The 23216-nt window shown below is 49.6% G+C and overlaps 1 protein-coding gene across 1 annotated transcript in view; it reads left to right on the top strand.

The window, feature by feature from the left end:
- The first annotated feature begins 1569 nt into the window (after positions 1 to 1569).
- Positions 1570 to 23216, top strand: part of UBE2H (ubiquitin conjugating enzyme E2 H) — a 45926-nt gene continuing 24279 nt past the window's right edge. The window contains exon 1 of the mRNA XM_064703112.1: positions 1570 to 1840. Coding sequence (XP_064559182.1) covers positions 1788 to 1840 — 53 coding nt within the window. The 5' untranslated portion in view covers positions 1570 to 1787. The remainder of the gene's footprint in view (positions 1841 to 23216) is intronic.

Raw genomic sequence — 23216 nt, forward strand, 5'->3', positions numbered from 1 at the left:
GGATTAATCCGCGGTGTTTCAAAGCTGCTGTTTCACAGATGGGATAGAAGCATTCCAAGAAATGATGGGAAAATCCCTGTTTTTCCCTGTCCAGTTCTCCAGTCAGGGAATATTGTGGCCTGGCAAACACAGGATCCTCTAGCCCAAGTTTTCCAGCTGCTCTGCTCAAACAGGGCCCTGTTCCCTGCCCAAATTCCCCTCTGGAATGTGGGCTGTGGATGTGAGTCCCCTCAGGTGATGTCACCTCCTGCCCCTGCCAAACTCGGGGCGTGTTGGGGCATTAAAGGAGGAGCTTTTTTGGGATTCTTTGGCTGTGTCTCCTCCCCACAGGGGGAGGAAGCACCGGCGCAGATTTATGGGATGATGCCGGGGTCAGGAATGTGGGGTGGGCAGGTTCCAAACAGGAATCCCATCAGTTTGGGAGACACCCATTGGTGCTGTCATCATCCGGCTGGGGAAACTGAGGCACGGGGAAATGCTCTGGTGATGTCCCAGCGGAAATCCGGGGTGGTGACTCCTGCTCTGGGGCCTGGCCAGCTGCCACGTTCCTGCCTGGATTGAATGGGATTGCCAAGGGCAAATCCCATATTCTGGATGGGCAAACCCCATATTCTGTACAGGCAAACCCCATATGCTGTGTGGGCAAATCCCATATTCTGGATGGGCAAACCCCATATTCTGTGTGGGCAAATCCCATATTCTGTGTGGGCAAATCCCATATTCTGTGTGGGCAAACCCCATATTCTGTGTGGGCAAACCCCATATTCTGTGTGGGCAAATCCCATAATCTGGATGGGCAAACCCCATATTCGGGTGGCAACCATCGTGGAAACTATATGCTGTGTGGGCAAACCCATATGTGTGGGCAAACCCCATATCTGTGTGGGCAAATCCATATTGGATGGGCAAACCCCATATTGTCAGCAACCCATGTGCTGTGTGGGCAAACCCCATAATCTGGATGGGCAAATCCCATATTCTGTGTGGGCAAACCCCATATTCTGGATGGGCAAACCCCATATTCCATATGGGCAAACTCCATATTCTGGATGCATAAACCCCATATTCTGTGGGGTAGTTCCCTGACCCCCTTGGGGATAGGAAATCGGGGAATAAGGGGGTTTTTTGTTCCAGAATCCACGGGGAACAAGGGAGATACTGGGAACAGGGGGAGCTGTGGGGAATTGTGGAAAAGGAGTGGGAATGGGGGAGCCATGGGGAATTGCAAGGCCCTGACATAGGCGCACCCTGTATTTTATCAGGGGGTTCCCTGGCCGTGGTGGGAACAGGCAAAATGGAAACGGGGGAATGAGAGGAGTGTCACAGTCCATGGGGAATATCGGGAGCCTGGGGAATTCGGGAATCCTTGGAAAAGGAGGAACTGGAGTTTGCGGCCCCAGCGGGGCCTCGAACCCGGGACCCATCCGTCATTCCCCTCCCCGCTCAGAACTACAACTCCCGGCGTGCCTCGGGGCCGGCGGAGCGTTAGGGCGCGGCCAATGGCAGCGCCGCGGGGCGGTGACGTCACCGCGGGTGACGTCAGGGGTCCAGAGAGAGGCTGGGGCAGAGGCGGCCGGAGCGGCTGAGGGAGCGCGAGCGGCGCGGGGGGGCCCTGTCGGCGACAGCGACGACAGCGGCGACAGCAGCGGCGGCGGCAGCGACAGCGGCGGCTCCCAGCGCCTCGCGGCCAGGCGTTACTCCGTTCCGCTCGGCGCCGGGCGGCCCCGGCCCGCGGCGGCGGCGGCGCTGACAGCCCGCCCGGAGCCCCGGGGGCGGCCGCGGCCACCATGTCGTCCCCCAGCCCGGGCAAGAGGCGGATGGACACCGACGTGGTCAAGCTGTATCCTTGCCGTGCCCCCTCCCCGGGCCCACGGGGGACCAGGATTGCCCTCCCCCCCCCAGGGCCGGGCCTGCAGAGGGTGGGAGGGCGGGGGGCACCGGGGACCCCGCTGGGGTCGCCCCCAAACCCCTCCATTCGCAGCCCCGCGGCCGCTCCCGGAGCTGGGGTCGGATCTGCCCTCTCCCCCTCGCCAGGGGAGGCCTGACCCCCCCCTTGTGCCGTATTTTGGGGGGTTTATCCCCTCTGTGGCGTGAGAGGCGGCGCTGGGGGTGTCTCTGCGGACCCCTCTCGGTGGTGCCCCCCCAATCTGGGTGCCCCGAACCCCCCTCGCCTGCCCTGGGGAGGGCCAGGAGGGGGAGAGCAGTTCCAGCAGCCACAGCCCAAAGAAAGGCTTTTGTGGGGGTTATTATTATTATTATTTATTCCTCCATCTCACCCCGCAGTTCATGAAGCTTCTGGTGCCGGCTTAGGGATTTGATTTTTTGGGGAGGACGGGGGGGGGTCCCTCGGGGTCTGGCTCAGCAGACCCAGGGGTGGGTGAAGGGCATCAGGGCCCGAGCCCGTCTCCCAAGAGGTTTATGTAACCCTCCAGGTTTGGTTAGGCTTTATTACTTTTTATTTTTCCCCTTCTTCCTACATAGATCTGTTTATATTTTTCCTCCTTGTTTTTATTCCTGGCCCTTTACGGGGCGGTGAATCCCTTTTTTCTCTCTGTCTGGAGAGTGGGTGGCGTTGAAAAATACCATTGGGAATTCGGTTCTGGGATTGTTTTATTAATAGTTTTTGTTTACAAGGTGGCGGTGCGAGCCGGGAAAGGGTAGCAATGACAAGAGTGGATGAAATGTTTCTCGGATTTGTCTCCTGAACGTGCCCGACCTCTCTCAGCAGGACTCGGGGCTGCTGGCTCTGCCCTGCTGCTCTCGAGGGGTCGAGAAACGGGTCTGATTTAGTTCCCAGAGAGAGATAAACAAACTTATCTGGATTTGGTGGTGTTTTTTTGGAAAGGGAGGGGGGAGGGAGGAGCAGCAGCGCTCCTGTTTGTGGCTTATCGAAGGAAACTTGTCTGACGTTCTCGCAGCGCCTTGCTCCCCACAAAGCCGCTCTCGGTGTATTTTTCGCCCTGTTTTGAAGCAAATAGGAAATGAGTCCTGATGGTGCTCGAATCGGAGCTATTTTTATCCGGGGGTTTAAAGTTACACACATGTCAGACTCCGCCAATTGCGATCGATGCTGGATCGCACCGGGAGGAGGGTCGGCAGTTCCAGCTGTTGGGCCAGGGGGGAAAACCTTTCTAAACCTTTCTTGGGGATACCCTGGAGAGAGGGGCCGAGGCCCGACCTGCTCGGCTGCTGCTCTGCTTCCCTTTCCCCTCCCCCTCTCTTTCTTTTCTTTTCTTTTTTTTTTTTTTTTTCTTTCCTTTTTTGTTCGGTTCCTTGCCGGCTTCTCCAGCGATCGCAGCATTTTGGAGGACAAAGAGCAGGTTTTCCCCTGCGGAGTGCCTTTGCTGTGTGTTTCTAGGAGCTGGGTAGGTAGAAAGCCCCGAATATCCGGGATCCCTCTCGGGGCTGGGCACTTTGTGCCCCGCTCTTTGTGCCCCCTGACAAAAGGAACCCCGATGGCTTTCCCAAAAGCAAAGCTCGTGTTGTCGGCCCTGCTTTCCTTGTTTTGCGAGGGGTGAGGGTTAGAGCAGTCGGTCTCCTGCGGACAACAAACTTAGGAAGTTGGATGTGTCAGATGACTCCTCAGCACTCCTCCCTCCCTCGCTCCCTCCCTCCCCGGCCTTTTTTGTTTGTCTGCCTGGCTCGCCTCGCTCGGGGTGAGCAGCTCGCTAGGCCCCGGCAGTTCCCTGGGGAATCTCCCCCTCTGGAATCAGGCTCTGCTCTGAGGCACGGAGGGGCTCGCTGCTGGCCAGGGGAGGACTGAAGGAATGTGCTTGAGGGCATCTCCTCCTGGGGCTTTCAGGGTTTTGTTGCTGTGGAGGGGTTTTTTTTTAGCCCCCCCTTTTTGCTGCCATTTTCATTACAGTTTCCCTTTTCATCCAAAGGAGAATATTAGTATGGATTTATGGCTACCTTTGCCAGTAGGGAGGGGGCACGGGCAGGGTGAACAACACCCCTGCCTTCTCCTGCTCTGACAGGTTTAGGAGCCGAGCGAGGCCTTTTTATGGCTCCTATTTTCAATCCTGCCACGTCCGTGTCCTTTTGTGGCTGCCTCTTTGTGAGGAGGGAAGGGGAGAGGTGCCTGCTCGCTCTCGGCGGGGCTCAGGGAGGGCAGAGCTCTGCGGGAATGTGCGCAGCCGATGTTTAACCATCCAACTGCCCGGCACTCATTGTCTCCCTCCAGGCCGGGTTTGTGCTGCTCAGGCTGGGAAAAGAGAGCCACAAAATCCCTCCTCTCCCTTTTGGGGGGCTCCAAAAGGGGTGACTGTGACCTTTCAGAGCAGGAAGGCTCCGTGCTCCCCAAAACCTCCGAGCCTGCTCACCCGCGGCCTGGACGTGTGTGGGGGGTTCTGCCTGTGGCTCCAGGCCAGGCCGCTCTGTGTATGTCCCACCCTGGCACAGCCTCACCCGCGGCCTGGACGTGTGTGGGGTTCTGCCTGTGGCTCCAGGCCAGGCCGCTCTGTGTATGTCCCACCCTGGCACAGCCTCACCCGCGGCCTGGACGTGTGTGGGGTTCTGCCTGTGGCTGCAGGCCAGGCCGCTCTGTGTATGTCCCACCCTGGCACAGCCTCACCCGCGGCCTGGAGTCCCACCCTGGCACAGCCTCACCCGCGGCCTGGACGTGTGTGGGGTTCTGCCTTGTGGCTGCAGGCCATCCGCTCTGTGTATGTCCCACCCTGGCACAGCCTCACCCGCGGCCTGGACGTGTGGGGGGTTCTGCCTGTGGCTGCAGGCCAGGCCGCTCTATGTCCCACCCTGGCACAGCCTCACCCGCGGCCTGGACGTGTGGGGGGTTCTGCCTGTGGCTGCAGGCCAGGCCGCTCTGTGTATGTCCCACCCTAGGACAGCCTCACCCGCGGCCTGGACGTTGGGGGGTTCTGCCTGTGGCTGCAAACCAGGCCGCTCTGTGTATGTCCCACCCTGGCACAGCCTCACCCGCGGCCTGGACGTGTGTGGGGTTCTGCCTGTGGCTCCAGGCCAGGCCGCTCTGTGTATGTCCCACCCTGGGACAGCCTCACCCGCGGCCTGGAGTCCCACCCTGGGACAGCCTCACCCGCGGCCTGGACGTGTGTGGGGTTCTGCCTGTGGGTGCAGGCCAGGCCGCTCTGTGTATGTCCCACCCTGGCACAGCCTCACCCGCGGCCTGGACGTGTGTGGGGTTCTGCCTGTGGCTCCAGGCCAGGCCGCTCTGTGTATGTCCCACCCTGGGGGCTCCCCTTTGTGGTTCCCCCCGGTTGTGGGGCAGTGCCAGCCCCGGAGCGGTGTTTGCAGGGAAAAGGCCTCGAGCTCCGCAACTCCGCCGATTGGCTGCTCTGTTACTACCCGGAAACCGGGCCCGGGGCGGGGCGAGGCCGCGGCTGCTCGGGGGTGCCCCTGCCCGGTTGTTTGCACCCATGAGGGGCCCACCCCGCACACCCCCATCCCCGCCAAGCCCCGGGCTCTTTCCCCTTCCAGCCCCGGGGCTCATTGTCCCACAGCTTCCCCTTGGCCGCCAGTTTATTTCGTGCTGATTTATTTTCCTCCTTTTGTGGAGAAACGCTGCTGGGCTGCCTTGTAGTCCCCCGAGCTCTATTTTTAAGCGTCAGAGCTGGGAGAGGGAAGTGTCACCGTGTTTTGTGCCTGAAAGGAATTATAAATAGTGGCCAGCTTTGTGTGAGCCTGCCCGGTTTGCAGGGCCGGCCTTTGGGAGCGGAACTCGCAGAGCGTTGCACTCCCTGCTAATTTTAGGCTCGTCCTGAGTCAAGGAGAATAAAGGTCCAAAGCTCCTTAGTTTACCTGCAGAGCGTTTTGTAATCTCCAAACTGCCCCGGCCGTGTTTGCTGCGTGGAGGCAAAGGGTAGGACAGAGTTTACATTTGGGATAAATTCCCTTTTCTGCTGGTTATGGGCTTACACGGCGCTTCTCGTCGAGCTTGAACACCTTCCAAGAGCGGCGTTGAGCAATCGCGGCCTCACGTGGCTTTGTTCTCTTTGGCCTGTCCCCAGGGAAGAGCGTGTGCACTGGAATGTCTTGTTTTGGTAGGGTTTGGTGGGGCTTTGTTTGGGTTTTTTTGTTTTGTTTTTGTTTTAAAGCATGGATATTTCTGGAAACTTTGAATGTAAATTTGCCAATGTCACGCTACAGCTTCTTTCTGCTCCGCTTCTGGGGCTCTGCTTTAATGAGGTCTCCAGGGATGAGGGGAATGGTGTGGTGATGCTTCAGAATGCACAAAGACGTGGCAGCAGCCCCTTCCCAGAAGTGGGAGCCCCCCCTTTTCCCAGAAATGCTGTCACAGGTGGTGCTTTATAAATCAAATCAGGTAAAGGTGGCTTGGGAGGCGCTGCCTGGCTTTAGGAGAGCTCGAAATCCATAAATCCCTGCCCAAACCAAACCACCTGGAGGAAAATAAATAATCTTTGTTGCCTAAATGACATCTTCAAGGGTATCATCTTGCTGCTTTTAGAGCAGAATTCAGAGTCTTGGCTGGTGGCTGGATGGGTTTTTTTCCCAAAAAATTGGCTGGAGCTGGAAGTTCCCTCTCCTTTTGTTGTTTTGTAGTTGGAATGGGGAGGATTTGGGAGCTGGGGCTCCTGGAGCAGGCCTGAAAGCCAAGTGCACCTGTTTAACCATGGAGTTCAAACTGGGAAATGTGGATTTGCTTAGTGCCTGCTTAAAATCATAAAAAATAGGGGTAATTTTAATTATTTCCCCAGCTCATTCCCTAGACTCACAGCAGAGTTGTGATGCAGGCAGGCAGGATGATGCTTCCCTCATTCCCAATTCTGAGGTGGCATTAAGGCACTAAATGCTGATTAAACAAATTCTAGAGGCCTTTTCTTTAAAAACCCCAAAATGAAATGGGGATTTCAGGCAAACAAACATTCCCTGTGCAGTGATCTCCTTGCTGTCCCCTCGGTGTGTGAGCTTCTGCTCATCGTTGTGCGCTGGCATTAAATGATGATTGGTTTGTTTTTTTGGTTTTTTTTTAATGTTTTGGGGTTTTAAAATTAATTTCTCCTTCAAACTCACCCTTAATTCCTGTTCCTGGAGGAGCAGATAGTTTGGGAGCTGAGGGAGAAAATCCTTGGATTTCAGAGGCACCTTCCCTTCCCAACAGCCATTCCTGTGCTCTGCCCCCATGGAAGGGGAGAGAAAACCAACAGGGGAAAAGTCTGGCAAGGCTCTCAATCTGGGAGTGAAACCTAGAATAAATAATAAATAAATGTTTCCTAGAATAAAGAAACAAAGAGGGGAAAAGTCTGTCAGGACTTGAAATTTAGGAATAAAACCCAAGGAAACAAAGAGAGGAAAAGTCTATCAAGAGTTGAAATTTAGGGGAAAAAATAAAAGAAAATAAAGAGGGGGAAAGTCTGTCAAGGCTTTCAATCCAGGAGTGAAACCTAGAATAAATAATAAATAAATGTTTCCTAGAATAAGGAAACAAAGAGGGGAAAAGTCTGTCAGGACTTGCAGTTTAGGAATAAAACCCAAGGAAACAAAAGGGGGAAAAGTCTATAGAAACGTGAAGTTTAGGAATAAAACCTCAGGAAACAAAGAGGGGGGAAAGTCCATCATTGAAATTTAGAGGAAAAATAACAAGAAAACAAAGAGGGGAAAAATCTGGCAAAACTTGAAATTTAGTGGGGAAAAAGAAGAAAACAAAAAGGGGGAAAATCTGGCAAGGCTTGAAATTTAGGAATAAAACCCAAGGAAACAAAGAAAGGAAAAATCTATCAAGACTTGAAGTTTAGGAGAAACCAAAGAGGGGAAAAGTCTATCAAGAGTTGAAACTTAGGGGCAAAAAAAGAAGAAAACAAAGAAAGGAAAAGTCTATCAAGGCTTGAAATTTAGGGGAAAACAAAGAGGGGGAAAAGTCTGGCCAGACTTGAAATTTAGGGGGGAAAAAGGAGAAAGTCTTTTCCCCTCTTTGTTTCCTTATTCTAGGAAACATTTATTTATTATTTATTCTAGGTTTCACTCCCAGATTGAAAGCCTTGACAGACTTTTCCCACTCTTTATTTTCTTCTTTTTTTCCCCCTAAATTTCAAGTCTTGATAGACTTTTCCCCTCTTTGTTTCCTTGGGTTTTATTCCTAAACTGCAAGTCCTGATAGACTTTCACCCTCTTTATTTTCTTCTTTTTTCCCCCTAAATTTCAAGTCCTGACAGACTTTTCCCCCCTCTTTGTTTTCCCCTAAATTTCAAGTCCTGACAGACTTTTCCCCTCTTTGTTTCTTTATTCTAGGAAACATTTATTTATTATTTATTCTAGGTTTCACTCCCAGATTGAAAGCCTTGACAGACTTTTCCCTTCTTTATTTTCTTCTATTTTTTCCCCTAAATTTCAAGTCTTGACAGACTTTTCCCCCCTTTTGTTTCCTTGGGTTTTATTCCTAAATTTCAAGTCCTGACAGACTTTTTCCCCCTCTTTGTTTTCTTCTTTTTTTTCCCCTAAATTTCAAGTCTGGATAGACTTTTCTTCTCTTTGTTTCCTTGGGTTTTATTCCTAAATTTCAAGCCTTTTCAGACTTTTCCCCTCTTTGTTTCCTTATTCTAGGAAACATTTATTTATTATTTATTCTAGGTTTCACTCCCAGATTGAAAGCCTTGACAGACTTTCCCCTTCTTTATTTTCTTCTTTTTTCTCCCTAAATTTCAAGTCCTGACAGACTTTCCCCCTCTTTGTTTCCTCAGATTTTATTCCTAAACTGCAAGTCCTGACAGACTTTTTTAGATGTTTCTTTGACTTTTCCCCCTCTTTATTTCCTTGGGTTTTATTCCTAAATTTCAAGCCTTGACAAACTTTCCCACTCTTTATTTTCTTCTTTTTTTCCCCCTAAATTTCAAGTCTTGATAAACTTTTCCTCCCTTTGTTTCCTTGGATTTTATTCCTAAACTTCAAGTCCTGACAGACTTTTCCCCTCTTTGGTTTCCGTCCTGGTAGACTTTTCCCCTCTTTGTTTCTTTATTCTAGGAAACATTTATTTATTATTTATTCTAGGTTTCACTCCCAGACTGAAAGCCTTGACAGACTTTTCCCTTCTTTATTTTCTTCTTTTTTTCCCCTAAATTTCAAGTCTTGATAGAATTTCCCCCTCTTTGTTTCCTCAGATTTTATTCCTAAACTGCAAGTCTTGATAGACTTTTTTAGATGTTTCTTTGACTTTTCCCCTCTTTATTTCCTTGGGTTATATTCCTAAACTGCAAGTCTTGATAGACTTTTCCTTTCTTTGTTTTCTTCTTTTCCCCTAAATTTCAAGTCTTGATAAACTTTTCCTCTCTTTGTTTCCTTGGGTTTTATTCCTAAATTTCAAGCCTTGTCAGACTTTTCCCCTCTTTGTTTCCTTCCAGGAAATACCAGAAACCCCAAAATCTCCTTTTTCACCCCATGATAAATTCATTATCCTTCTGCTTAATTAGAAACAACCACATGAGCCCAATCACAGTTATAAAATTCAAATTGTCCTATTTTTTATCTTCCTTTTTATGTATAGAGAAGAAAGAAGTCAAAAGGTACAGTCATTTACTAGCATTGTCTTATTAAAAATGCTGGGATAGGTCCAGAATTTCTCCCATTATCAAGATAGAAGAAAAATTAGGGATGTGATAGGAAATACAGAATGGAGGACACAGATAAAATACCAAGTTTTCTCCATATGTCATTGGCCTGTGGAATGATTAAACCATACAATTCATTGGTTCTAAGAGTTCAACACAAGCGAAAAGGGATTTTTCACATTTAATTGTCATGGACAATTATGAGTAAAGAAATTAAAAATGTAGGAAAGGACATGAAGTCCTTTGTTTATAAACTGATCCCTAATTGAAAAATGCCTCTGGTTACAGTACTGATTGTATTTGTGACCCACTGTGAGAAGTATCTTTGTGTAGAATATCAGTAAGATATTGATATTTTTCCATACTGATTTAGAATCAAGTCCCCAGCATTTGAGATCTTTGAACCTTTGCAAGACAGATCCTAACTTTGTGCAAAAAGACTGCTGGTGTCTGTTGTCACAGACATCTTTTGTGAAACGTCCTTTTTTGGGATTTTTCTCCTTTCTGAGGAGCTGTGGCTTTACAAATGTAAACCATGGTTATCTGCTGCTGTGGAATGCAACAGGTGCAATCCCAGCTGCAGCAGATAATCAATGTTTGCATTTTGTTCTCAGCTTCTCAGGAGAAAATATCCTAAGGAAAGGATTTTCCATAAAAGATGTCTGGGACACTCATCCCCTCCTCATCCTCACTCCCCATCTTTTCACATCTCAGCTTCCCTAAAGATCAGCCTGAGGTTCAGGGTGGATTTAATCTCTTGGAAAACAGCGATTTGCTGCTTCTTGTGTACCCAGTAATGGTAGGGTTGGTCCTGGATCCAGGGCTTGGCCGCTGCTTTATTTTGCAGTTTCCAAGAGCCATCCTGTAATCTTAAATCACTTCACTGATTCCCTGGAGCAGATTGCTGCAGCCTTCCAGGAGAGCCCAGATCACTCCCAAATCATTCCCAAATCACTCCCAAATCACTCCCAAATCGCTCCCAAATCACTCCCAAATCACTCCCAAATCATTCCCAAATCACTCCCAAATCACTCCCAAATCATTCCTCATTCCCAAATCACTCCCAAATCACTCCCAAATCATTCCCAGAATCACTCCCAATCACTCCCAAATTCATTCCAAACATTCCCAAATCACTCCCAAATCACTCCCAAATCACTCCCAAATCATTCCCAAATCACTCCCAAATCACTCCCAAATCACTCCCAAATCATTCCCAAATCACTCCCAAATCATTCCCAAATCACTCCCAAATCATTTTCCAAATCATTTCCCAAATCACTCCCAAATCATTCCCAAATCATTCCCAAATCACTCCCAAATCATTCCCAAATCACTCCCAAATCACTCCCAAATCACTCCCAAATCACTCCCAAATCATTCCCAAATCATTCCCAAATCATTCCCAAATCACTCCCAAATCATTCCCAAATCATTCCCAAATCACTCCCAAATCACTCCCAAATCACTCCCAAATCATTCCTCATTCCCAAATCATTCCCGAATCACTCCCAAATCACTCCCAAATCATTCCCAGATCACTCCCAGATCACTCCCAAATCACTCCCAAATCACTCCCAAATCACTCCCAAATCACTCCCAAATCACTCCTCATTCCCAAATCACTCCCAAATCATTCCCAAATCACTCCCAAATCACTCCCAAATCACTCCCAAATCACTCCCAAATCATTCCCAAATCACTTGGCAGGAGGTTTGCACATCACAGGAGGAGTGGATCCTTTGTGGATCCTTTGTGGATCCTTTGTGGATCCTTTGTGGATCCTTTGTGGATCATTCGTGGATCCTTTGTGGATCCTTTGTGGATCCTTTGTGGATCCTTTGTGGATCCTTTGTGGATCCTTTGTGGATCCTTTGTGGATCATTCGTGGATCCTTTGTGGATCCTTTGTGGATCATTCGTGGATCATTTGTGGATCATTCGTGGATCATTTATGGATCATTTGTGGATCATTTGTGGATCATTTGTGGATCCTTTGTGGATCCTTTGTGGATAATTTGTGGATAGTTTGTGGATCATTCGTGGATCATTCGTGGATCATTGGTGAATCATTTGTGAATCATTTGTGGATCATTTATGGATCATTGGTGGATCATTTGTTGTTCATTTGTGGATCATTCGTGGATCATTTATGGATCCTTTGTGGATCCTTTGTGGATCCTTTGTGGATCATTTGTGGATCATTTGTGGATCATTTGTGGATCATCTGCAAACTGAGCTGCTGGTCTGACCTTGAATCCCTTTGAATTGGGACTGACAGAGCAGGGCTGGCATCCTGCACCATCCATGATGCACATCCAGAGGTGATGGAGGCTCCCAGATATTCCTGACTCAGCCCCAGCAAGGGCAGAGCCATTTTTGGGTTGCTTTTGCTCAGGGTCAGATGCTGCTTTCCAGAAATTGCTGCATTTCCCCGTGCTTGCTTTCCTTGGAATCACTACAAGAAAACAGCAGAAAATATTTTTTTTTTTTACGAAGGGTTGTACAAATAGAGTGGGTAATTCTGAAAGGTTTTGTAATCTCTGGCTTTAATTGTTTGGGGGTTTTTGGTGTTATTTACTTGAAAATGTTTGGAATTTGGTGATGTTTTCAAAGTCTACATTGGTGACAGTTGCTGCCTTTTAGAGGAGCTTCACCCCAGAGGTTTTGTGTCATTCCCTGTGAGTGGCTGAGGTTCAAAGCTGCCAGTTGATTATTCAAAAATAATTATTCATAAATTTTGCATTATTTGCCAAATTCCAGGGGGTTTTAGCTGGCTTTGAGCAGGGGTGGCAGTGAGAGCTGTGCAGGTGCTGGCTGCCCTCTCAGTGTCACAGCCCAGGTTGTGGGCACTGCTGGGGGATTTTGCTAAATCCTGCTTTGGGATGGGCTGTGGGTGCAGGAGCTGGGATTGGGAGAGGAGGAGCCAGGAATGGCATGGGAAGGTGAGCCTGGCTGTGTTAGCACCAGGGACAAATCCTGGCTGGCTGTAAAATATGGGATTTTATATTTTAAATTAGGGTAGGATCAGCTCTTTACACAATTTCCCAAGCATAACCCCTGAAAGAGTAAAAACCAGTGTGTGACACTGAGCCTGAGTGTCCTGGATTAACCTCCACCGTGGCAGATTAATGGATGCAAAGTTGAAAAGATTGATAAATTATTAACTTAACCACGCTGGCAGTTTTATTTTTTTTTTTTTATTTTTTGTGGGCTGTGAGCTTTGTTTAGTGCTGGTGCTGGCAGGCCCAGGCCTGCTCTGAGGAGACACCCAGGAAAAGCTGCATGAGAACACGTCCCTGCCTTGTCTGAGCAGGGATTGGAAGTGATTTTGCTCTTAAAGGAGTTTCTAAATCAAAATGTTGTTTAAAGCTGGGCTTGAAGCTCTTGGATCAGCAGCATGGCCGTGGTTTAGGAGTTATTGGTTGTGGGGATGGAGCTGCTCCTTTGAGCCTTGCCCAGTGGAGTGGGAGTGCTGTGGAGCCAGATCTCTCTTTGGTTTGAGAGGGCCATTTCAGCTTTCAGGTGCATTTGTCAGGGCAGTTTTTGGCTCTTTAAAACACAAAATTGGGAGTCTGTGTGGGCATCAGCAGCAGTCCATGTCGACTCCTGTCAGCAGGTGTGCCCTGAGGGGAACCTGGAGGAACAGAAGGTGGAATCGTGAGGTGTTTGTGTGGGAAGGAATGAGGTGTTTGTGTGGGAAGGACCTCAAATCATCCAGTTCCCAGGCAAACCATGGGCAGGGACACCTCCCACCGTGCCAGGGTGTCCCACACCCCACCCAGCCTGGCCTGGGGCACTGCCAGGCCTGGCAGCCCCACACAGCCTGGGCAGAGAGAGCGTGACAGGGAACTGGGGAGAAATGAAACCCAAAAATTGCCTTTGGTTCCTGGCTGCTCCCAAAAGGCAAAACCCTTTTCTAATCCATCCTTTGTTTAAATTCTCCTTTTATTTCCCTGGTTTTCCTCCCTTTTTGGGAGTGTTGGGAGGTTTCTCCCTGCTCCATCAGGAGACCCCACCGCTCCCTCAGCCTCTCCTTCCTCCTGACACTTTGTTTTCCTTGTGCCTGGAAAAGCTGCATGAGAACACGTCCCTGCCTTGTCTGAGCAGAGCTTGGGAGTGATTTTGCTCTTAAAGGAGTTTGTAAATCAAAATGTTGTTTAAAGCTGGGCTTGAAGCTCTTGGATCAGCAGCATGGCCGTGGTTTAGGAGTTATTGGTTGTGGGGAATGGAGCTGCTCCTTTGAGCCTTGCCCAGTGGAGTGGGAGTGCTGTGGAGCCAGATCTCTCTTTGGTTTGAGAGGGCCAGTTCAGCTTCCAGGTGCATTTGTCAGGGCAGTTTTTGGCTTTTTAAAACACAAAATTGGGAGTCTGTGTGGGCATCAGCAGCAGTGACTCCGGTCAGCAGGTCTGCCCTGAGGGGACCCTGGAGAGCAGAAGGTGGAATCGTGAGGTGTTTGTGTGGGAAGGAATGAGGTGTTTGTGTGGGAAGGACCTCAAATCATCCAGTTCCCAGGCAAACCATGGGCAGGGACACCTCCCACCGTGCCAGGGTGTCCCACACCCCACCCAGCCTGGCCTGGGGCACTGCCAGGCCTGGCAGCCCCACACAGCCCGGGCAGAGAGAGCGTGACAGGGAATTGGGGAGAAATGAAACCCAAAAATTGCCTTTGGTTCCTGGCTGCTCCCAAAAGGCAAAACCCTTTTCTAATCCATCCTTTGTTTAAATTCTCCTTTTATTTGCCTGGTTTTCCTCCCTTTTTGGGAGTGTTGGGAGGTTTCTCCCTGCTCCATCAGGAGAACCCACCGCTCCCTCAGCCTCTCCTTCCTCCTGACTCTTTGTTTTCCTTGTGCCTGCTGCCATTAACTGAGAGTCAGTGCCCTTCCCCCTGAGCTGCCCAGAGCCAGCAGGGCTGGCCCTGCTCTCCCAGGCAGCCAGGCAGGTTTTAGAGCTCACAAAGCCACGGCTGCTTTGGTGCTGAGCTCATGGTGTGTGCAGGACGTGCCCGTGCCGTGGCTCAGCAGCGCCAGGATCCTGCCCAGGGCACCGTGTGCTGAGCTCTGGGCACCAGCAGGGGCTGGGTTTGGGTCAGGAGACAGTCAGGGGCTGATTTTTGCTGGTTTGGGAATGGCCTTGCTTGGGAATCCTCAATTCCAAAGTCTACAGGGCTGAAATGAAGGAATAATAAGGAAAAATCCTTCCAGGAGTGCAGCAGTTATCTGGGAATGTCAGATCTCTTCAGGGGCTGTGTTTGGGTAAGGAGACATCAGGGGCTGATTTTTGCTGGTTTTGGCAATGGCCTTGCTTGGGAATCCTCAATTCCAGAGTCAGGGGGGCTGAAATAAAGGAATAATCCTTCCAGATCCTGGAATGTCAGGATGCAGGGGCTGGGTTTGGGCAAGGAGACATCAGGGCTGATTTTCACTAATTTTGGAAGTGGCCTTGCTTGGGAATCCTCAATTCCAGGGTCAGGGGGGCTGAAATAAAGGATCAATCCTTCCAGATCCTGGAATGTCAGATCTCTGCAGGGGCTGTGTTTGGGTAAGGAGACAGTCAGGGATTGATTTTTGCTAGGTTTGGGAATGGCCTTGCTTGGGAATCCTCAATTCCAGAGTCAGGTGGGCTGAAATGAAGGATCAATCCTTTATGGAGTGCAGCAGTTATCTGGGAATGTCAGATCTGTGCAGGGGCTTTGGATAAAAATCAGGGACTGATTTTCACTAGTTTTGGTTTGACCACAGCATCCAAAAAAACCTCACTTCCTCTCAAACCAGGACAGCCTTGCTTGGGAATCCTCAATTCCAAAGTCCACAGGCTTGAAATGAAGGAATAATAAGGAAGAATCCTTCCAGGAGTTCAGAGATTGTCAGATCTCTTCAGGGGCTGGGTTTGGGTCAGGAGACAGTCAGGGGCTGATTCTTGCTGGTTTGGGAATGGCCTTGCTTGGGAATCATCAATTCCAAAATCTACAGGGCTGAAATGAAGGATCAATCCTTCCATATCCTGGAATGTCAGATCTCTGCAGGGGCTGTGTTTTTTAAGAAGACATCAGGGGCTGATTTTCACTAATTTTGGGGATGGCCTTGCTTGGGAATCCTCAATTCCAGAGTCAGGGGGGCTGAAATGAAGGAATAATCCTTCCAGGAGTGCAGCAGTTATCTGGGAATGTCAGGTGTTTGCAGGGATTTTGTTTGGATAAGAAGACAGTCAGGGAGTGATTTTTGCTAGTTTTGGGAATCCTCAATTCCAAAGTCTACAGGGCTGAAATAAAGGAACAATCATTCCAGCAGTTATCCTGGGAATGTCAGATCTCTGCAGGGGCTGTGTTTGGGTAAGGAGACAGTCAGGGGCTGATTTTTGCTAGGTTTGGCAATGGCCTTGCTTGGGAATCCTCAATTCCAAAATCTACAGGGTTGAAATGAAGGAATAATAAGGAAAAATCCTTCCAGGAGTGCAGCAGCTATCTGGGAATGTCAGATCTCTTCAGGGGCTGGGTTTGGGTAAGGAGACAGTCAGGAATTGATTTTCACTAATTTTGGGGATGGCCTTGCTTGGGAATCATCAATTCCAAAATCTACAGGGCTGAAGTAAAGGAACAATCATTCCAGCAGTTATCCTGGGAATGTCAGATCTCTGCAGGGGCTGTGTTTGAGTAAGGAGACATCAGGGGCTGATTTTTGCTAATTTTGGAAGTGGCCTTGCTTGGGAATCATCAATTCCAAAATCTACAGGGCTGAAGTAAAGGAACAATCCTTCCAGATCCCGGAATGTCACATCTCTGCAGGGGCTGTGTTTGAGTAAGGAGACAGTCAGGGATTGATTTTTGCTAGTTTTGGGAATCCTCAATTCCAAAGTCTACAGGGCTGAAATAAAGGAACAATCATTCCAGCAGTTATCTGGGAATGTCAGATCTGTGCAGGGGCTTTGGATAAAAATCAGGGACTGATTTTCACTAGTTTTGGTTTGACCACAGCATCCAAAAAAACCTCACTTCCTCTCAAACCAGGACAGCCTTGCTTGGGAATCCTCAATTCCAAAGTCTGCAGGCTTGAAATGAAGGGATAATAAGGAAGAATCCTTCCAGGAGTGCAGCAGTTATCCTGAGATTGTCAGATCTCTTCAGGGGCTGTGTTTGGGTAAGGAGACATCAGGGACTGATTTTCACTAATTTTGGCAATGGCCTTGCTTGGGAATCATCAATTCCAAAATCTACAGGGCTGAAATAAAGGAATAATCATTCCAGCAGTTATCCTGGGAATGTCAGATCTCTGCAGGGGCTGTGTTTGGGTAAGAAGACATCAAGGGCTGATTTTTGCTAATTTTGGGGATGGCCTTGCTTGGGAATCCTCAATTCCAGGGTCAAGGGGGCTGAAATAAAGGACCAATTCTTCCAGCAGTCATCCTGGGAATGTCAGATCTCTTCAGGGGCTTTGTTTGGTTAGGAAGACATCTAATTTCACTAATTTTGGGGATGGCCTTGCTTGGAAATCCTCAATTCCAGGGTGAAGGGGGCTGAAATAAAGGAAGAATCCTTTTGGGAGTGCAGCAGCTCTCTGGGAATGTCCCATCTCTGAGGTGCCTCAGCGTGCTTACCCTGATTTATTCCTTGCTGCTCCTGAAGCCACCTCCTACTTTTTGTTTATATTTTTTTTTTCTTTGGCGGCTGTGTCGGTGTGGAATAGAGGGAAGCGGTGGGAATGAAGGTGCTTTGTTTAACACCTTTGGTAATTTAATCCCCGTGGCTCAGGGGAGGAATCCGTGCCTGGATATTGGGGAAAGCTCCGATCCTGCAGGAGAATGTGCTGGGTTGAAAAGTTGGGATGTCCGAAATCAGATGCTGGTAAATCAGAGGCAGAGTTCCTTGAAAGGGAAGGAATGTGAGGAGGTGTTAACTCACCCTGCTCCCCCTGGAGCTGCTCCACAGCTTTTCCCAGCCCCAGGCTCTGGGAGTCAAACACATTTTGTCACGCTCACAACTGCTGAGGAAGCTGCAGGTTACTCAGAATCCACCGGTTTTTTTACTCCATGGTTGGTTTGGTGTTGCCATGAAAAGGGAGTTTAATTCTCTTTTAAATGCTTGCCCAGTTTGGAGCAAAAATCTTTTAGGTGCTTGTCTGATTTGGTGCAAAAATTGCCCAGAAAATCACAAATTTCTGCAAACTGGGCAGGGGCAAAAGCAGTGGGGAGAAAAGCCCAAACCAGCAGTGACAGGGATGGGAATGCCTCAGACCCCAGTTTGGCAGGATTGAGAAATATTCCCACATAATTTTAGCAAATTCACAGTTCAGCTGTGAGCCCTGCTTGAGTCACTGGTCAAGTAAAATCAAGAATAAAATCGAGATTTGAGCCTTGCCAGATGAGACAAAAGATGCCCTGAAATGAGCTGGTGAGCAATAATGTGCCCCCAGTGGGCCCCATTTTGCATTTCAGGGTTTGTCACAACTTTTGCTTTTGCTCTGAGACCTAGAAATTGGCTGACCTGTATTTGCACATCTGCACATCCTGGTGCTAAACCCAATTTTGCACATTTAAGGATAGATGGTGGAGGACAGGGCTGTGTTTGGGTCTCTGGTGTGTCCCAGAGGGTCAGATCCTCCTCAGCTCTGGTCCCAAACTGCCACAGCTTTTCCAATGTCGTTTCTCATGAAAAAAATCAGAATTTTTCCTCCCTTCAGCAGCATTTCTTGGAAAAGAGTGAGGGGTAAGCAAAGATTTGGCTGTTTCACTTGTTTAAATGCAGCAAGAAATGGGTTTGTGCAGGGATTCTGTGGTGGCAGAGTGCTGAGAGAGCCCTGGTGCCTCTTCCCAATGTGGCTTTGGGGATTTTTTTCCGTTAATTTTTATCTGGAATTGGTTGGATAAGTGTGAGTTGTGTGTGAGGAGAGTTTGTGTTACAGCACAGCAAACCTGGTCTGGGCAAGCTGTGGGAATCAGATCATCTATTTAAGGTCCTTTCCACCCCAAAATCCCACATGAACTTCCTGCTCTGAGCCTGAACCAGCACCTCTGTCTTGGCAGAGGCAAATTTTAATCCTGTGCTGACAAATGTTGAGTTTGGTGGCGTTTGTTTCTTTTTGGATTTCAGCTTTTTGCAGGGCTTTCCTTCCTGGTGTGGCTGTGCAGGATTCTGCAGCCTCAGGAGATGCAGAAGTGGGGTTCTGTAAAGAGTTTTAGATGCATTTATTGGGTTTTTTAAAGAGTTCTAGATGCATTAATGGGGCTTTAAAAAGAGTTTTGGGTTTTTTTTTTTTTCAGCTCAGTAACCACTGAGTTCTTTAATTGTCCTCTGTGGCTCTTGGTGGCTTCCAGAGCCACAAATTTCCCTGGTGCCACCCAAAGTTCAGTGTCATTAAGGCATTTCAGGTATCCTGTGATATTTTGTGAGTTTCTCTTGCCAGTTTTCTCCAGGCTTGGGAAGCTCCAGAGGTGAAACCTGGGGTGGGAGAGCTCCATGATCCTCTGCAGGTTCTGTTTTATGTCCAGGGGCAGCTGGGGTTGTGCTGCTGAAGGCTTTGGTGTTCTTTTCCAAGGTGCTTCAAACAGCACAGAAACCCTGAAAGGGGAACTTTCCCCTAATCCTGCCAGGATCTAGGAAGGATCAGGAGCAGGGCAGATCCTTGGGGTCCAGGTGTGAAGTATTGCCCATATTTCCCATTTTGGGCCTTCTGAAGGCACCAGGAGGCAGCAGATTTTTGGGTCATATGAGACATTGCCCACAATTCCCATTTTGGGGCTCCTGAAGTCCCCCAGGAGGCAGCAGGACTTTGGATGATGTCAAACATTGCCCACATTTCCCATTTTGGGGCTCCTGGAGGCACCAGCAGGCAGCAGATTTTTGGGTGGTATGAGATATTGCCCACAATTCCCATTTTGGGGCTCCTGTAGGATCCAGGAGGCAGCAGATTTTTGGGTACAGGTGTGAGATATTGCCGGCATTTCCCATTTTGGGTCTCCTGGAGTCCCAGCAGGCAGCAGATTTTTGGGTGCAGGTGTGAGTTATTGCCCACATTTCCCATTTTGGGCCTTCTGAAGGCACCAGGAGGCAGCAGATCTTTGGGTACAGGTGTGAAACATTGCCCACAATTCCCATTTTGGGGCTCTTGAAGGACCCAGGAGGCAGCAGGACTTTGGGTACAGGTATGAGATATTGCCCACATTTCCCATTTTGGGGCTCCTGGAGGCACCAGATCTTTGGGGTGAGGTGTGAGTTATTGCCAGCATTTCCCATTTTGGGGCTTCTGAAGGATCCAGGAGGCAGCAGGACTTTGGGTACAGGTGTGAAACATTGCCCACATTTCCCATTTTGGGGCTCCTGAAGTCCCCAGCAGGCAAAAGATTTTTGGGTGCAGGTGTGAAACATTGCCCAGAATTCCCATTTTGGGCCTCCTGGAGGCAGCAGATCTTTGGGTGAGGTGTGAGATATTGCCCACATTTCCCATTTTGGGGCTCCTGGAGGCAGCAGATCTTTGGGTGAGGTGTGAGACATTGCCCACAATTCCCATTTTGGGGCTCCTGGAGTCCCCCAGGAGGCAGCAGGACTTTGGATGATGTCAAACATTGCCCACATTTCCCATTTTGGGGTTCCTGAAGGCACCAGGAGGCAGCAGATCTTTGGGTACAGGTGTGAGACATTGCCCACATTTGCCATTTTGGGACTCCTGAAGGAGCCAGGAGGCAGCAGATCCTTGGGATGCAGGTGTGAGATATTGCCCACATTTCCCATTTTGGGGCTCCTGGAGGCACCAGATCTTTGGGGTACAGGTATGAGTTATTGCCCACATTTCCCATTTTGGGGCTCCTGAATTCCCTCAGCAGGCAGCAGGACTTTGCTCCGTGCCCATCCCTGTCTCAGGTGTCACAGAAACCCACACATCAGCTGCTTTTTAGGTCATTACCAGGCTGGGCTGAATTCAGCCTGTGAGCCACAGGAGGGAGGGTTTGGATCCCAATTCCTGCCCCATCCCTGGTTCTGGGCTGAGATCCCTGAGGTTTTAATGCCATGGGCAGGAACAGCCTGAGCTTGGCTTGGGAAGCTCCTGGAGGAGGGATTGGAGGTGGAATTGCAGGGAGGAGTAACAGGACATGGAGATTCTGTGTGGATCAGGGTTCAGTCCCATCCAGGGTGGCCAAGAGGAGAATCCTGGCCCATTCCTGTGCATGGAGCAGCTCCACATCCCAAAAAACCTGTGACTTGCTGAACTCTGGTTGTGGCTGGAGATTGTGTAGGTTTAGGTCATTCCCAGACTGGGCTGAATTTGGCCTGTGAGCCCCAGGAGGGAGGGTTTGGATCCCAATTTCTGCCCCATCCCTGCTTCTGGGCTGAGATCCCTGAGGTTTTAATCCCATGGGCAGGAACAGCCTGAGCTTGGCTTGGGAAGCTCCTGGAGGTGGAATTGCAGGGAGGAGTAACAGGACATGGAAATTCTGTGTGGATCAGGGTTTGGGGTCCCATCCAGGGTGGCCAAGAGGAGAACCCTGGCCCATTCCTGTGCATGGAGCAGCTCCACATGCCAAAAAACCTGTGGTGTGCTGAGCTCTGCTTGCTGCTGGAGATTGTGTAGGTTTAGGTCATTACCAGGCTGGGCTGAATTTGGCCTGTGAGCCACAGGAGGGAGGGTTTGGATCCCAATTCCTGCCCCATCCCTGGTTCTGGGCTGAGATCCCTGGGGTTTTAATCCCATGGGCAGGGACAAGGCTGAGCTTGGCTTGGGAAGCTCCTGGAGGAGGGATTGGAGCTGGAATTGCAGGGAAAGGTAGCAGGACATGGAAATTCTGTGTGGATCAGGGTTGAGTCCCATCCAGGGTGGCCAAGAGGAGAATCCTGGCCCATTCCTGTGCATGGAGCAGCTCCACATCCCAAAAATTGTGGTGTGCTGAGCTCTGCTTGCTGCTGGAGATTGTGTAGGTTTAGGTCATTACCAGGCTGGGCTGAATTTGGCCTGTGAGCCACAGGAGGGAGGGTTTGGATCCCAATTCCTGCCCCATCCCTGGTTCTGGTCTGAGATCCCTGAGGTTTTAATCCCATGGGAATGGACAAGGCTGAGCTTGGCTTGGGAAGCTCCTGGAGGAGGGATTGGAGCTGGAATTGCAGGGAAAGGTAGCAGGACATGGAAATTCTGTGTGGATCAGGGTTTGGAGTCCCATCCAGGGTGGCCAAGAGGAGAATCCTGGCCCATTCCTGTGCATGGAGCAGCTCCACATCCCAAAAATTGTGATGTGCTGAGCTCTGCTTGCTGCTGGAGATTGTGTAGGTTTAGGTCATTACCAGGCTGGGCTGAATTCAGCCTGTGAGCCCCAGGAGGGAGGTTTGGATCCCAATTCCTGCCCCATCCCTGCTTCTGGGCTGAGATCCCTGAGGTTTTAATCCCATGGGCATGGACAAGGCTGAGCTTGGCTTGGGAAGCTCCTGGAGGAGGAATTGCAGGGAAAGGTAACAGGACATGGAAATTCTGTGTGGATCAGGGTTCAGTCCCATCCAGGGTGGCCAAGAGGAGAATCCTGGCCCATTCCTGTGCATGGAGCAGCTCCATATCCCAAAAATTGTGGTGTGCTGAGCTCTGCTTGCTGCTGGAGATTGTGTAGGTTTAGGGTGGGAAAGGGAGAAAACCACTTCTCTCATTACCCTGTACATTTATCTCGAGGCAGGAATGTTCCCACATTTTTTTATTTTTCTCTTCTCCAAGCCCCACATATCTCTGCTAAAATTGTCACATGGCAGAGATGAGTAAAAGGGAGGAAAATAAGTCACTGTGGCAGCAAAGGGAAAACTGTGGGAGCTGTGTGTGCTGCTTCAGGAATTCCAAGCTGTCTTTATTTGAACTTCCCTGATTGTTGCAGCATCCTGGTTCTCTGCTTAATTGGGATTTTTTTTTTTATTTGTGGATTAGTAATATTGTCCTCCGAATGGCTTCAAGTGTGTCAAGGCTGCTCCATTCTGATTTCTGTGGTAAATGGTGCCTTTGAAAGGTCACCTGCACTTCTGAGCATCTGGCATGTCGGGTTTGCGGCTGTTTGAAGGGCCTGGAAAGGCCCGGGGTGGCCTTGGGGCAGCCGCGTATCAAAGGACGAGAAGAGGCTTCAGTTCTTCTTTCGGTTTTTATGTTTATTAATTGTTTATCTAAAAGATTTTCTCTGGGCCCGACAGAGCTCTGCTCAGCAGCCAGCCATGAGCACACTCCCTGCCCTCCGGGCGGTCACCTATCTTTATACCCAAAGTTACATGTACAATATTTATCATTTTTCCCCAATACCATTTATTCTTATTGCCCGGTGCACTTTTAGTAATGACCAATCCAAAAGTGCCACCATCACCACAGAAGATGGAGGAGAAGAAGAAGAAGAAGAAGAAGGACAGGACACACCCCAATTCCTCCATCTTACTTCTCTAAACCCCCCTGTACAGAAATCCTAAACCCTGTGTCTCACCCTCTAATTAACCAATCCCTTCACCATTCACCCCGGTGAAACCCTCCTGTCCTCATACAGGTGTCGTCTCCTGTGTAGGATCAAAGTGCAGCCACCAGACACTTCTGGAACATTCCAGGACTCCCGAGCCCCCCAAGGGTGCTCTCGGTGGCTCCGCACCTCAGGACTCAGATCCTGAGATCCCACACTGGCAGAGGTCGGCCCCAGGCTTTTTGTGCTGGGCTGGGTTTTTATCAGCTCCTCTCTGAAGGAGGAG

Source organism: Zonotrichia leucophrys, chromosome 1A, assembly GCF_028769735.1.
Source record: "Zonotrichia leucophrys gambelii isolate GWCS_2022_RI chromosome 1A, RI_Zleu_2.0, whole genome shotgun sequence".
Classification (NCBI taxonomy): domain Eukaryota; kingdom Metazoa; phylum Chordata; class Aves; order Passeriformes; family Passerellidae; genus Zonotrichia; species Zonotrichia leucophrys.